Below are 17,194 nucleotides of genomic sequence, written 5' to 3'. Positions count from 1 at the left end.
TGAACTCTACCACCTAGAAAGCCAAGGGCAGAAGGAACAGGCAACACCACCACTTGCAAGGTCTCCTCCAAGTCATGCACCATCTTGACAAGGAAACATAAGGCTGTTCCTCAGTGCTGGATTAACTTCCTGGAACTCTATTCCCAACAGCACAATAGAAATACTTACAACCAATAGACTGCTGCAGTTCAAGGAGGCAACTCATCAGCACCTTCTCTAGGGCATTTAGGATGTTAGCGAACCTCAAACTGAGAACAAATGTACCATCTACTTCTGGACCCTTCTCTTCTGTCTTTACTTGACCCATTATACCTTGTATTATTATTCTTTCTTATTTAATCTCTCCTACTTTCCCTAACCCTGACTATTTCTTATATTCTTTCCTCCTATCTATTTTTATGCTGTCTCTGTACTTGCTTATAAACTGTATGGCCTTTCAAACTTCCATGAAAGGTTGCCAGCTCAAAACATCAATCTTTTCATCACACATTCCAGCTGACTGGCTAATAATTTCCAACATTTTATAGTTTAAGAATTGAAGACAAAATACCTGAAATGTTGCCTTATGGCCCAATTCCCATAATGCACCAATTTTGGCGGCACAGCATTTGATTAAATAATAATATAGCTTAACCTAATTTTGATATTGCACCAGACCAGAAGCAGAGGTGAAGGGTGTAACGCGATGCCTGCTTAGTCACTCATGCTGATGACTCTTAGAAAAATAACGTTTTGACCCAGTTATATCCAAATGCCAATCGGAAGTTTGTAGGATTACACTTTCTGGTTTGCACGCTTTCACTTATCAATTTTAAAACTGTCATAAAAGCTCAATTTACTCTACTTCAAAGCCCATAACTCACATTGCCATATTCTGAACACTTACTCATCGAAGCCTTCTGGAATTTTTCCTTTTAACAAACAGAGCAGTTCCTTCAAAGTCTACAAATAAAAAGGAAACAATTACTATTTTCAGAAGGTCAAGAAAGATTTTGAAGTTCTAAAGCACATTAAAGAAAGCTTAACATTGAAAACATCATAGACAGCTCAACAAGAGTTTACCAATTAACAGTTCATATCTGTTTGTTAAATGTTAATAATTGATAGAAGGGGCAAGACTTGCACTGAAGGCTATTGAACTGACATAGCTGCACACAAATTACTGTATCCAGGAGCTAAACATTACTCAGGAAAGAGGAGGCTTTCAGTGTAAGTGTCCAGTTATACTCAACCAAAACCTCTGCCACTGAGCCCAAACTTAACGTGCTGTTCAATTTCCACTCCCAAGATGTCTTTAACAGCCCCATTGTCAAGGGGTCACAAATTGATACTTTAAAAAAAGCATTTTGCCTTCCAAGAGCTGGAGCCAGAACTCCAACCTCATTCCTCTCCGGTATACTGATGGGGTATTCACTAACACCAGACTAAATGCGATTCCTCAGGCTGAGCAGAGAACTGATCAAGAAAACTCCTGTCCTAGGAATCTTCTACCTCAATCCTGCCATTTCTCATGCTCTGAGTTGTGTGTGGGGCAAATCAAACCACCACCCCTCAGTAGCTTATGACCCACAGTACCAGGATCCTCATGAGTCCACAACTGACTTTATATCATTAAAATCCCAGAACTACAATGAAATTTCTGCTCCCACTGTAGTCCCTGTATACTTCAACGATTAAATTGGCCAAGGCATTATGCACTGATAAAAACATAAAGCAAGTTTAAATGAAACAGAATGCAAATAGGTTATTGAGCAAATAATTACTTACAAATGCACAGAATTGTAGCCTAAAATCAGTACATTCAGCTCATTGTGACTGTATTGTTATGATGGCTTCATATTTAATTTTTTGTAGACTTGAGTTTGAAGGATTGCAGATATCTAAATTGCTGTGTTGTAACAATATTGATGAAAAGGCACAAACCTTTTCTTAAAAAGAAGAATTACTATATGATTCTAGATATTTTCTGGTCTTAGTTGCTTGAAGTTCAGGGAAAACACCCAACTGGTTTTACGACTGGGTTTGATGGCTGGTTTGAATAAAAATAACATAATGGAGCATGATTGCAGAATTCAAAGGTGCACGCAATCTAGTGCGTGAATCACAATTAGTATGTAGGGTTAGTAAGTACTTGAGATGAGTAGAATGCTATCCTGTATTAGGTGAGGAACTGTACATAAAAAGGAAGAATGTTAGACATTTGTTACATAATGCACTGGCAAGACCACTTCTCGAATACAGTGCAAAGTTTTAGTCTCTGTTATTTAAGGAATAATTTAAATGTATTGGAATGACTCAGAGGTGAATTACTGGATTGACACCTGGTACAAGTGGGCTGGCTCATGAAGAAAGTGTGGACAAATTGTGGTTGTTTCCACTAGAGTACAGAAGTGAGGGAATGCTTGATTGAAGGACATAACATCCTGCATGGTCTTTACAGGATGGACATGAAAAGATGTTTCATCTTGTGGGGAGTCCAAAATTGGGGTACTGTTTGAAAATTCGGGGTGAACTTTTCATAAAGAAGAGACTAGTAGAAAATTCTGAGCTGTGCAACCTTGGAACACTCTGCCTCAGAGGCAGGGTCACTACATATTTGTTCTCACAGGGGTAGATCGATTCCCTTGCCTAACAAAAACCAAAGGTAATTGGGGGTAAATGAGAATATGGAATTTGAAACACAAACAGATCAACCATGATCTTATTCAATGGGGGACCAAATTATCTACCTTTGGTTTGGTTTGGGGGGTGTTGGGGGTTAATGATATCAATAGTGGGACAGGAAAGCAGTCTACAAAACATAGAAAACAAGCAGCAAATACTGTCAAAAGGGCAAAAATAGTTAAAGTTGGCTCTTTATATAAATGCACACAGTATTTGGAATAAAATATATATTAGTCAATAGCATAAACAGAGGTTAATGGAGAGACAGCTACATTTGAGATGGTTGGAACGAGATGAAATCTAAGAATTAAATACTCAGGCATACATGAATTTTTGAAAGGACAAGCAGGAAGGAACAAAAGAATGGTGAGGCGGTTTTGTTGGTAGAAAAGTAAATTATCTACCTTAGCAATAAATGATGTTGGATTGGAAGGTGTAGAATTTAAATTAGTGGAGGAAAGAAATAACAAAGGGAGGACTGAAATCACTTGTGGGACTAGTCAACAGCCCAACAGTAATTAAACTGTACAAGAGGCAGAATAAGTCAGAAGATAACGAAGGCATTTAGAAAAACATAACACATTAATCAAAATGTGACTTTAATTATTCCAATCTATGTGATTATTAAATTGGCAGAAGTAGCCACAAGGAAGGATACATAGAGTGTATTCAGGACAGCTTCCTGCAATGATATGTTGTGAATCTAAAAAAGTATCAGGCTGTTTTGGATCTGGTAATAAGGTGAAATAAGACAGGTTTAATAAATGATCTCAGACTAAAAGATCCCCTAGGAAACAGTGACCATAAGCATTCAGATTGAGAAGGAGAAGCAAGACTCAGTAAAAACTGGCTTGAGCGGGAAAGACAGTTCTTGAATAATGGCAGACATTCATAAAAATACTTCATGACTAACAACGAAGATCTATCCTACTCAGGAAGGAGATTTCTCAGAAGAGAATAAATGAACTATGGTTAACCAGAAATTAAGAATGGTATCTGATATAAAAAACAGATAACATGGCAAAGATTACTGCTAAGAAAAAGGATGGGGAATTTTAAAAACCAACAATGTATCGCAAGAGTAAGTCAATCAATGTTGTAGTGTCATTTGGTTGTGTGTGTGGGGGGGGGGGGGGGGGGGGGGGGGGGGGTGGTGGTGGAAACAAACTGACCCTTCGGTCAAACTCGTCCATGCCAACCAGATATCCTAACCTAATCTACTCCCATTTGCCAGTGCTTGGCCCATATCATTCTAAACTCTTCCTATTCATATACCCACCCAGATGCCTTTTAAATGTTGCAATTGTACTAGCCTCCACCACTTCCTCTAGCAGCTCATTCCATACACACACCACCCTCTGCATGAAAAGGTTGCCCCCAAGGTCCCTTTTAAATTTTTCCCCTCACCCTAAACCTATGCCCTCTGCTTCTGGACTCGCCCCCCCCCCCCCACCCCAGGGGAAAGACTTTGTCTATTTACCTTATCCATGCCCCTCAATATGGTCACCCCTCAGCTTCCAACGCTCCAGGGAAACAGCCCTCACCTATTCAGCCTCTCCCTATAGCTCAAATTATTTCAACCCTGGCAACTACCTTGTAAATCTTTTCTGAACCCTTTCAAATTTCACAACATCCTTCTGATAGGAAGGAGACCAGAACTGCATGCAATATTCCAACAGTGGCCTAACCAATGTCCTGTACAGCCACAACACGACCTCCAAGCCCTATAATCAATGCTCTGAACAATAAAAGAAAGCATACCAAATGTCTTCTTCACTACCTTATCTCCCTGCGACTCCAAATTCAAGGAACTACGAACCTGTACTCAGAGTGTCCCTTGGTTCAGCAACACTCCATAGGAGCTTATCATTAAGTGTATAAGTCCTGCTCTGACTAGCTTTTCCAAAATGCAGCACTTCACATTTATCTAAATTAAACTCCAGCTGCCACTCCTTACCCCATTGGCCCATCTGATCAAGATCCCATTATACTCTGAAGAAACCATCTTTGCAGTCCATTACACCACCAAAATTGGCATTGTCTGCAAACTTACCAACTATACCTCCTCTGTTCACATCAGTCATTTATATAAATGACAAAAAGCAGTGGACCCAGCACTGATTGTTGTGGCACACCACTGGTCACAGGCCTCTAGTCTGATAAGCAACCCTCCACCACCACCCTCTGTCTTCTACCTTTGAACCAGTTCTGTATCCAAATGGCTAGTATTTCATAATATCTAACCTTGCTAACCAGTCTACCACAAGGAATCTTGTCGAACACCTTACTGAAGTGCATATAGATCACGTCCATCACTCTGCTCTCATCAATCCACTTTGTTACTTCTTCAAAATTATACGAGTAAACTGGCAAGTAATATGAAAATGGACAGTAAGAGTTCCTTTAAATATATAAAAGGGAAGAGACAGGCCAAATGAACAGAGAAGGAGGCTAAAGTAGTAATAATGGGGAACCAGCAAACAACAGAGGTGATTAAAAAATATTTTGCGACAGTCTTCACTTTAGAAGTCACTTATTAGCATTCCAAAAACATTAAACAAACAAGGGGCAAAGGGAGGAAACAAATCCAACAACTGTCACCAGAGGAAAAAAGTACTATGGAAACTAATGGGGCTAAAGGCCAAAAGTCCTCTAGATCTGATGGGTTACATCTGGGAAGCTTATGTAAGGGGTGACATACTGGCATTGGAGGCAACCCAGAGAATGTTCACGAGGCTGATACCAGCTTTGAAGGACTATTTTAAAAAGGATGGATTGAGTAGATTTGGCAAATATTTATTGGAATACAGAAGAACAAGAGGTATGCAGGATTCTTAGGTGACTTGACTGGATAGCTGTAGAAAGATTGTTTCCTCTTGTGGAAGAGGGCATAATTTCGGAATAAAGGGTTGCATACTTAAGACAGAGAGGAGAATTTCTTCTCTCAGAAGGTAGTGAATCTGTGGAATTCTTTACCATAGCGGGCTGTTGAGACTTGATCACGAAGCACATTCAAAGTTGAGACAGACAGATTTTTAAATCACCAACAGAATCAAGGGTTTTGGGGGAAAAGGCAAAGTAGAATGGAGGATTATCAGATCAGCTATTATTTCTTTGAATGGTGGAACAGACTGGATTGGCTAAGCGGCCTACTTTTCCTTCTACATCTTATGCACTCTAAAAGAAAGGCAGTGCGAATATGAAGAAATGTTTGAGAAACTGAAAGCTAGCTTGATCAATGAATTGGTATTGGCTACTAATAATTTCAGTAAAAAGTCTTTAAGGTAACGATCAGTGTTAGATGATCAATGGTAGATGTGCAGTGTATGTGATTAATATATACTTTGATGTAGTGTATTACAGAGTTTGGATATGTGAAACAGATTCTCCTGAAGAAATGAGATACCTTAGAACTTTTAGAAATAGTTTTCATTAATGTATTGATTTTAGATTGAAAGTTCGAGACCAGAAATGTTTGGTTAGAACCTTGACGAGGTTACTCAAAGTTGAGAAAATGAAAGCATATCAAACTTTCCAGACCATGAAGTGAAGATAAAAGTTAAATCTGGGAATATGATAGAGGACTGGTGTTTGAGTACTGTAAAGTATGTCAGAATAGATGGGATAAAATTCTTAGTGTCTCTGAATCTTTGAAATTGTGTTATATGCAAATAACTCATTTTATTTTTAATCCCTTTATTTTCACACAATAAACTTGTTTTATAGATAAAATCAAATTTACAACATTGCATGCTTAAGTGTAAGATCACCTCATGAAATAAAAGAAGTCAGATTTCAGTCTGGGATGTGACTTTACCAATAATGACATCAGATGGGATCCTAACAGTAAATCCATTTGTGTTACAAACTATATCAACTCAAAAAAAGATGACACTTCACATTGGGAAAGAAAGTCTTGGGATTTCTATTGGATCTTAAACATCTTGAATTAGTTGTACCCTATGGTTACAAGAATACAGATTTATATCAATTAAAATTCTTTAACCTCTCCTTTGGAAAAATTCAAAATTAAAAATGACTGACATTTTTGGTGGAATTTAGTGCTACAAACCTATCAGTTCAAGGTTGTTCACAATGCAGGTAAAAATAATGTAATTGCTGATGCCTAGTTAAAAATGTAACTGTTGGAATTATTCAGGAACAAAGAAAGTAGCTGACATAACTGGATAGATTACAAGGAAAAAGAGCAAATGGGTGTGTAGTTTATTTATTTTATTCTCAACTATATTGTTTCATTATTTCAAGTATGGAGATCTTACAATGACTTTATACTTAATAAAGTTTGTGGACTTGAAGAAAGAAGGATTATGCATTACCTCTTTTTTAAAAAAAAAGACATGCAATGAAAAGATCCTGAAATTTGATTTTAGCAAAGACATTCTGGGAATACACCGGAGTGTTTTTATGACTGGGTTTGTGGCTATTATGTCACAGGTTTGTAGATAGTTTTGCTATCTGTAGTTGAACAGAAGCTTGCTGAAACAAGAGGGGAAAAAAAATTGCCCACTTTAGCTCTGCTGCTTGTTGTGAAACCAAACCTGTCCTCACAAAGAGCACCTGGAAGAATCCTCACTTTGTTTCCTGAGCAAACATCTCAGTGCCTGTGCTACCTATGTATGAGATTCAGAATTACAGGTGACTAAATATTCCACACCTTACTCTGTTTCCTTCCCTTTTCTCCAGAAGTGATCAGTGCTTAAATTAGAGGAGTAAATATTAATTTTTCCTGTTACAAACTGCACTGTGTTGCAAGATTCAGAAATATATAAATCTAATTTTGAGTTTGAATTTGAAAATAACAGCATATGGGCGATGGCTACTTTGAGAAGGGAATTTAAGGAAAAACTAAACACATCAGTTCTGGAACAGTGACTTAATACAGTATACCTCAGAGTAGATGACTACAAACCCCTGGCATGTTAATGAAAAGCAGTTTGTATTTTGCTGGCTTATAGTCAAATAATCAAAGATTAGCTTTTCTAAACTAAAATCAAAGATTGAAAGATTTTAGGACAGTTCAAAATGGAACTGACTAGAGTCAAAAGCAGGAGAATCAAAAGCAGTAAAACTTAACGAATAGCTATAGAGGTAATTTCTCTAGATGTGAATTTCTGTGGAAATATGGTATTGAATAGTAGGTTGAAAATTTGGATTTGGCTGTTTTACGATCTGTGTTCTATATTTAGATAGCCTGGTTGTACATTGTGTTCAACTTCTATGTAATAAACTTCAGTTCATTGCAAAAGAAACTCTGCAGCCATGCATGACTATATTTCAACGATTGACCACAACATTAAATAAAATTCTTTTAAAAATCCATCAAGCTAGATTTCAGTCTGGGATCAGACTTGTCAATTCGCATTGTCAGCAAGGATCAAAAGGACGTTAACCAATTCTGCATCTCATTTTATAATAAATCAATAACATTCAAAAGACAACTGATTGAGGACTCCTTTTGTTTGAAATCCAGTACTGAGAAAGCATACGATTGGCCATGGGAAAGCATACGAATGGCCATCATCCTATCTTAATCCTAACCACTGATGATAGATACTCAAGTATAGCTGTCTCCACTTCCACCTTCTTGGTTTCCTCCCTGTATTTTCTAAATAGTTTCAAGCACAATTCTAAATCATTTTAAATGATATAATAGTCTCTGCCTCAACAAGTTTTTCCAGGAAATATTCTACTCTCAAAAGTAAAGACAACATAGTTTCTAATCCAGGGTGCCAGAAGGGTCGTGCCCACACCAGAAACCATAATCAAGGTTGACGTTTCGCAAGTAAATACTGAAGGGGCAGTGAGGCACACCCCAGGGAGGAAGTGCTGCACAATTGTGGGTCAGAACTGATGGAGTGATGCATTAGTTATGTGGGACGTACAAAGGGAATAGCAATTCAGGAGTCCTTTATATATTGAGGTGGAGTAAGATGCTGCAGAGTGCCATTCTTCTAAACGGTCAGTGTACCAAAAAATTATTCTAATTCTTCCTTGCATTCCTCTAGTGACTGCTGTCAGACAGTGCTCAGTTAGTGGCATTATCTATGGAATCAACCATTCACTATTTGCCCAGAGTTTTAACATCTCAGATTTTCTGTAACCAGTTTCTGTTCAAACAAGAGGTGATCCAATTTTTAAAAATATCTTTATTCATACTATTTTTCCTGCTACAGTAGTAATGAATTGTTTTAAGATTCTAATAACCTGCCTATATGCTGATTCCACATCATGTGCCAACTATAGTATAACTGATGTCTGGTACAAATTTATAATCCTGAATTGAACCAATAGATGAAACCTCACATTCTTGTAGTTATTTTTCCAAAACCTATACTCCTACTCCAACCTCATTTTTTTCTGCACTTTATCTTTACGCCTTAAACATTTAGGATGCACATCATTTTGTCCTAAAGTACTTTAAAAAAATTTCTCTGCAACTGCTAATTCCACTGAACCAGCCTCATCTTTGCAATTTAGAGCACTCTTTCCTCAATTAACCATCAGGCTAAGGCCGTGCCATCAGCAAACTCCAAGACAATTCCTCTTGTGCCTTTATCAAAATCATTCATTTAAAGTCCTTTTACATGGTTTCTCACTCATGTGTTGCATTGTAATATGTTGAGCATTCCATAAATCTATTCAATTATCACTTGAATGGATCTGGGTTAACAATCGTAAGTACTAATGAGCTATGATGTAAATGAAAGAAGAACAGGAATGCTGCAGGCATTGTGAAACAATGGTCTGATCTGCTAAGTACTTCCAGCATTTTGTTTTTATTTTAAAGTTTCCAGCATCTGCAGTATTTTGCTTATGATCTGTGTAAACATCAGGACAGGTTTATGGGGCTAAATGGCCTATTCCTTTCTTAGGAAGTGGTGTGCACCTTTTATATCCACTCCTTCTGGAAACTGGACCATAATTCAGAGTGTCTTTTTGGTACATGACTGGAGTTAAACCTCTTTACTTATGTAAAGTACATCGCAGTGAATCCACGTAGATCAACTGGAATCATAAAATGCATAAGCAGTAAAATGCAATTTTAACTCATCCTAAACAAACTACACTAACTACATCAGAAAATAGTAAACTACCGTACTCATATGGATCACTATTCCAACAATTAATCTACAGATAAACCCAAGAAATAATTCCACAAAATTAAATGTTCTTACCCCTCTTTATATCAGGTAATGATGCCCTTGTCTCAACCCAACTATCACAGAAATATAACCTGGTCAGTGTACCTCTATTCGGGTTTTGAAGAATCGATCAGGCAATCTTAGGTTGAGAGTACAATAAACGTCTTGTACGGTGGAGGGTGAGTATTGAGCTCCCATCCTATCCACCTAAAAGACAATATGTACATCCCTTATGTAGATATAACTACTTTGAGGTCAAATGTATTGTGAACTGAATGTACTAATAATTCAACTTAACTTCATAACTTAACAAAACTAAATATCTAGAAAATACTGCCTGTCTTGCAACAGCTTCCTCATTCTCTGAATTAAAATATACTAAAGTGGTCCAAAATGACAAACAGAAACACAAAGCAATTCCTTCAGGATAATTTGATGACATTGTAGCAGCCATGTAACTTCCTTTTCCATTAATAATTATTTCTCTTAGGCTGTGCCATCTGATTAATCATGGAATTAGAACAGTACAAAATGAGACTATTCAGCCCATTATATTTGTGTTGAATCTTAGAAAAGTTATCCAATTAACCCCACTCTCCAACTCTTAGTCTCTTTTCAAGTATTTTTGAATGTGCTTCCACTGCACTTTCAGGCAGGGAGAGTCAAATCACAAAAGGCTGCTTTATAAAATAAATGTTTCATCTCTTCCTAGTTCATTTACAAATACATATTCTTTGCTTACTTGTTATAGCTTAACTGTAATAATAAACTCCAACTTAGGTAACAATTGACATAGGGAAGAGTTCTTTACACATTGAAGTTGACCTACATTTATTTTGTAAGAGACCGAACCCCCTGACTGATCAAATGAGCCTTGTTACTGAAATATTTTGGATGTTGCTCTATTGACTGCAGCAGTAATGGTGTATCACTGCTAAAGTCAGAAGCAGCCAGAATCTATAGAGACCATTGCTAGTAACTAGATAAAACATCTTCTGATATTTAACAGGGCACCGCATTTGACCCAAAATGTGGTAAATCAGCTGTGAGGATCTGAGTTGGTAATTATTCTTTACAAGTCACGTTCAGGATAATTTTTAACTGCTTTTAGAAACATTTAAAAGGCATTTCCACGCATGGTTACAGAAAGATGATTTGTCGTAAAATTTCTCTCAAAGCTTTACTCAAGGGAAATTGCATTTCTAAGAGACCTTTCATGACCTCAGGATTTTCCAAAGTTTTTCGTAGTCAAAGTACTTCTGAAGGGTAGTCATTATTGAAATGTAGGAATTGTGGCAATCAATTTGCAAACAGCAAGATACAACAGTGATGTGAAGATTTGTTTTCATTGATGCACACAGAGGAATAATATTGGTTAGAACACCAAGACAAAAATATCCTGGTAAAGCAACTGACACCAAGATTCTTAAAACTTTAAGCACAACATTTACTTGCGCTCATACAGTAAAGTATTGTAGGAGTTGCCTACAGGTAGTCCATTTGGAATCAATTCTTAATAATATTCTATCACATACACCTTCTATTGTTAAAGCTGTATGCCTGCATTTATTGCAGAGTCCCTTGAGCAGTGTGATGTCAAGTGATTTGAAGCATTTTAAACAATGTTCCGACACGAACTGCACTGGTGCATCACACCTTTCCAAATATACAAAACCTCTGACTCTGGGAGAAAAGTGTACATTTTATACAACAAATAACTAATCAAAAGTTGATCCAATCCAAACAATGGTTACAAGCACCAATTTTAAAGTGCCTATCATTTCCTCCAATTCAAAAAGTAGCATATTCATTTGTAGATAAAGTCACTTCAGAGATTTATTTTCATTAAACTAAATAACCCATCACATTACTTCATCATTCACTTATAAGATATTGTTTGAAAATCACGCTGTTCAGTTGAAAGGATATATTGCTGACTCGGGGTTCAAGGCATGATCGGTTAGTATCTTTTACAGTCACTGTGTAATTAAGGACTCTGGCTTAATAGCAGAAATAGGCCATTTAAGACTGCTCCATCATTCAGTAAGATCATGGCAGATCTCAAAGTGTGTGCTGGAGAAACACATGAGAAGACTCTGGCAGCAGGAAACATGCTTCCGCTGATGGGTGAGTGCTGAACCAGAGGACACAGGTTAAAAATACGGGGTAGACCATTTAGGACAGAGCTGAGGAGAAACTTCTTCACCCAGAGAGTGGTGGCTGTGTGGAATGCTCTGCCCCGGCGGGCAGTGGAGGCCCAGTCTCTGGATTCATTTAAGAGAGAGTTGGATAGAGCTCTCAAAAGATAGTGGAATCAAGGGTTATGGAGATAAGGCAGGAAGAGGATACTGATTAGGAATGATCAGCAATGATCATATTGAATGGCGGTACAGGCTCAAAGGGCTGAATGGCCTACTCCGGCACCTATTGTCAAGCAACAACTGTACAGAGAAAACAAAATCAATGCTTCTCTGTACAGATGCCACCAGACCTGTGCTTCTCCAGCACTTTGTTTTTGTTTTAGCTTTCCAGCATCCACACTTTAAAATCATCGTGGCTGATCAGGTTGCAGTCTCAAATCCACTTTCTTGTCTACCCTCCGTAAGCCTCAACGCCCTCGCCTATCAAAAAGCTATACTTCAGCTTTGAATAAGCTCAATTAGATTAGATTAGATTACATTACATTACATTACAGAAACAGCTCTTCGACCCGCCGAAGCGTAACCCACCCATACATTTATCCCTCACCTAACACTACGGGCAATTTAGCATGGCCAATTCACCTGACCTGCACATCTTTGTGACTGTGGGAGGAAACCGGAGCACCCGGAGGAAACCCACGCAGACACGGGGAGAACGTGCAAACTCCACACAGTCAGTTGCCTGAGACGGGAATTGAACCCAGGTCTCCGGCGCTGTGAGGCAGCAGTGCTAACCACTGTGCCGCCTCAATTGTTCAGAATCTTCCAAAATGCCTTAGACTCTGGAAGTGTTCCAATGATTGGAAAATAGCAAATGTAATATCTTTATTCAAGAAAGAGGAAAATAGAAATTCTTAAAATTATAGACCAGTTGGTATAGCATCTGTCATAGAGAAACTGCTACAATCAGTTATTAAAACAGGATATTTGGAAAACTATAATGGAAACAGGCAGAATCAACATGGTTTAATGAAAGGAATTGTGTTTAATTAATTTAACAACATTTTTTGGGGAATAACAAACAACATTGATAAAAAGGGAACCATAGACAGAGTGTACTTAGATTTTCAAAATGTATTTGATAAAGGTGCCAAATCAAAAGTTTACCCCCTACACAAAATCAGATCTCAGCGCTTATTAAATAACACAGTAGCATGAAGTTAGCAAAATATAAGGACTGTGCTTTTTTATTCTTGAGTTTTTAAAAAATGCAAAAATAATGAACTTCATAAAGAGGGATTTACTTGGATGGCTGAATGATTTCACTTCAAGAAATTTGATACTCATTACGAACTCGTGTGTCTGTGGTTTCTTGCAATGTGCAGACAATTATTACAGCGAGAACGAGCGACAGACACATTGTGCAGTAGTTTTCCCCAGAAGCTGCCTATTCTCTGCAGTAAAAATACTCCGATTAAACTTCAAGAAAACCAGTTACACTTCTCCTGCAGCAGTTATTTTGAATTTTAACAAAAAAAAGAGTTAGCAAAGTAACATGGATAAGATCATAAAGTGAAACCATGTATGAAGCTCTTAGAGAAGTAATTCTCTTACAGAAATTTAAGAACTCACTGTAATAAGAACTCTTGTTGAGGACTAAAGGGTTGCAACTGCTAGACTATTGGCAATAACTACTGAGGGTACGAGTTAAGCCATTAAAACTAAACATTTTTCTGTCATCCTCATAAGTTTAAAAAGGGATAGAAATAGGGGAGTGAAAATAGTCATGGTAATGAATGGTTAGTTTGAACAGTTGGGAATGCCCCAAGGTCTCCTCAGATCAGAAAGACAAGTACCAAGGGTGGAAGTGAAAGTCAGAAGCAAAGATGTTCCTATTGTAACAAAATGGAATAAATTTGTTCAGAATGCTAGAAATTGAAAGGGAAACCATTAGGGCATATTGGAGTTTGCAAGAATGAGTCTGAAATGAAAATCCAGAAGGAAAATGCCACATATCAGATTGTAGCTTTAACTATAATCGGAGACTTAAAGTGGACACTTTTGAGAATGTGGAAGTAGTGCATGGGGCAGATGACAGACATTAAGGGTTTTTAATTGAAAGGGTAGATAACCCCTTTTTCTTTAAAGCAAGGATCCAAGCTCCCAACTATTCTCAGGGAATACAGTGGCTAGTTAAACTGTCTTAGTGGAGAAGAAGTTAGTCTCTTTCCATCGAAATGTATCCTATTCCATTGTACAAGGTTCAATCTAGGTGAACCTCTTCTGAACTGTCTCCAATCCATCTACATCCCCCTCATATAAGGAGCCCAAACATTGTACACTCATTCCAGGTGCAGTCTCACTAATGGCATGTACAGTTACAGGCAACATCTCCCTACTCTTATACTTTATTCCTTTAGCAATAAATGCCAAGTTCTATTTGCCTTTCTTATTATCTGCTGTAGCGGCATTCCAGTTTTGTGCAATCCATGCATATCCTGAATACTGAGTTAGAGTAAATCAGTTTAATAAAACAGGAAATTTCGACTGGCCTGTCCTTTGTGTTTTGTGAACAGGGATTGTTTTTTTTTGAGAAAATGTATTTATTATTAGCTCCACCAAGAGGAGAAATTCAGATGAAAAGATTATATGATTTCACAAAATAGGTTAATCATTAGAAATAACTGATACGAAAACATTAGCACTTTGTACATCAGAGTAAAACCATTTGCACAATTGCAAAGCCAGAAGAAATAAGAAGGTGTTCATTTAAATACCTGATAATAGCTAGGCCAGCAGTGACCCCAGTGACAAAACTAAAAGAAAAAGGAAAGGAAAATTTGAATTCCTATTACCAGATAGGTATACCTGGTGGTTGGTTGGGCTAAGGCTCCAGTTTAGCTCCAGTGCTGAGCTGGAATACAATATCAACAGTTTTCTGCATGTATAGGTGCAGAACATGTATTTGACAAGGCAGAGACAAGCCAGGAGTACTCTAAACTATATATGAAGTTATACTCCTTTAGAAGATGCCAGTTAAGGATGTGTTGCACAAATTAAATACTGATATTGTTGATACTATAGGGTATATAAACAAATCTAAAAGATACAAAGACAACAGCCACAATGGCATTTATTCAGTTACCAAGTCTCAGAGCAACTCAGGATGAGCAATCAATGCTTACTCAGACAGCGAAGCCTATAACCCCGATTCAGTATAAAAAAATGTGCACCAATTACGAAATAAGCTCAACTGCCCTATGTTTCACAACACAGATAGTCAGAATTGAGCATTTATGTTTCACTTCAAAATTTATATTACAGCAATCTTTGTTTTAACCAGCACCTATGGACCAGCACTTTAAAACTGACAAGAATTATATAACTGGAATCAGTCAGCTGAATTACAAGTGAGAATGCTAAAGGCAAAACTGCATTATTATTTAAGTGATTTAAGCTGTAAATAAAAGTATAATGGTGATGTGTATACCTCCTGCACCACATTTCTATTACTTAGTATGTTTTTACATCGATTATGTGGACCTCTTGATTATCTGGAATACGTGATCAACTGGCACACTTTGGTCGCACGGGTGCTGGTTAATAAAAGGCTTGCTGTACTTGACAAAAAAAAATCTAGAAAGTAGAAATATAAATATAGAATATCCTGGCAAGTAAATGTGTTTCATTATATCAAAGAGCATGTAAAAATTATATAAAAGAACACTCTTGGATATTTAAGTAATTAATTTGAAGTGTCTCCAAAAATAAGGAGGCCATTAAATGCCTCAAACCTGCTCCATTATTTCAGCACAATCATGACTGATCTGTAATTTTACTCCATATATCTACCTTTTGCCCACTACCCAATTGGGCAAAAACTCTAATCGATTTCAGCTTGAAAATTAATATATCTACCAGTGAAGTGCACAAAATTCCTATAGGACTAGTCAGTGTAGATGCAGGAAGAATAGTTTCCCCTGACTGGGGGTCTAAAACTAGGGGTCACTGTCTTAGAACAAAACGCAGGTCATTTAGGAATTTTTTTTTTTTAAACTGAAGGCAGTGAATCTTTGGAATTATGTACCCTGAGGCCTGTGGAGGTTCAGTCATTATAAGAGACAGATTGCTCAATATTTTAAGTATTAAAATATGTCCAGGAATATGGGGATAGTTCAGGTAAATGGTCTACTTCAGCTTCTATTTCCTAACAATTGCCATTTTGTGGCAGAGTTGCAAACCTACCATTCACATACAGAACTATTTCATAATTTCACCTGACAAAACTGGGTATATACACCCGGATCAGAGACTTCCCAAACAGCTGAGTTTGTATTTATCCCCATCTATTCTCTTAATGACTTGAACATTTCAATTAAATCCTTTGACTATCTAAATTCCATGGAATACAACTTTAACTTACGAATCTTTCCTTGTAATTTAAAACTTGCACTCTAGAGTAGGTAAATCTACATGACATTCTCTTCCAAGGCAAATATAACCTTCCTAAGTTATGGTGCTCAGAAATGATCGCAATACTCCTGATATGGTCTAACCACAGTTTTGTATAGCTGTGGAGTGACTTTTATCTTCTTGCATTTTAGTCCTGAGGATACAAAGATTAACATTTCAGAAGGTGTTCTGATGATTTTCTGTGTGAGACACATTTTAGTGATACTGTACAAAGACCAACCAAGTCTCTTTGGACCTCCATTGTTTCTAGCTTTTCTTCTTTTAGTTTTTGGCTTTGTTCTTTTTAAAATTCAAAGTGGCTACAGATACTAGGTCACCTGCAAATTCTAAAGTTTAGCAGAGATCATTTTTTATTATCCAAAGTTATCAAGAGATATATGGGACCAAGATGGGTAAATGGTTTTAGGTACAGTGTGACACTGGAAAAAGCATAGCAGGTTAGGCAGCATCTGAGGAGCAAGAGTTGACATTTTGGGCGTAACTGTTAGTCAGTCCTCTCTCTTGTTCCTCAGATGCTGCCTGACCTGCTGTCCTTTTTCCAGCACCATACTTTAAATCGACTCTGCCTCTCCAGCCTCTGCAGTCCTCACCATCTCCTAAATGGTATTAGGTTACAGGTCAGCAATGATCTCAATGAGTAGCGGAGCAGGCTTGAGGGGCTAAATAACTAGCTCCTGTTCGAACATAAATTAGATACTTTCTTATCATAAATCCTCTATATTTCAGACTACTTTTCCTATAATTTTTAAGTGA

At 37.4% G+C, this 17,194-nt stretch overlaps 1 protein-coding gene across 4 annotated transcripts in view; it reads right to left on the bottom strand.

The window, feature by feature from the left end:
* Positions 1-17,194, bottom strand: part of dpy19l1l (dpy-19-like 1, like (H. sapiens)) — an 88,518-nt gene that overhangs the window by 17,438 nt on the left and 53,886 nt on the right. For 3 of the 4 annotated variants that reach the window (XM_072571008.1, XM_072571010.1, XM_072571011.1), the window contains 2 exons: positions 9,933-10,034; positions 887-942 (listed from right to left, as the gene is read on the bottom strand). In XM_072571008.1, coding sequence (XP_072427109.1) covers positions 887-942; positions 9,933-10,034 — 158 coding nt within the window. The remainder of the gene's footprint in view (positions 1-886; positions 943-9,932; positions 10,035-17,194) is intronic. The other variant, XM_072571009.1, reaches the window with a different exon arrangement.

The sequence above is a fragment of the Chiloscyllium punctatum genome, chromosome 5, assembly GCF_047496795.1.
Source record: "Chiloscyllium punctatum isolate Juve2018m chromosome 5, sChiPun1.3, whole genome shotgun sequence".
In the NCBI taxonomy this organism is placed as follows: Eukaryota; Metazoa; Chordata; class Chondrichthyes; order Orectolobiformes; family Hemiscylliidae; genus Chiloscyllium; species Chiloscyllium punctatum.
This window is presented reverse-complemented; position numbering and strand designations above follow the sequence as displayed.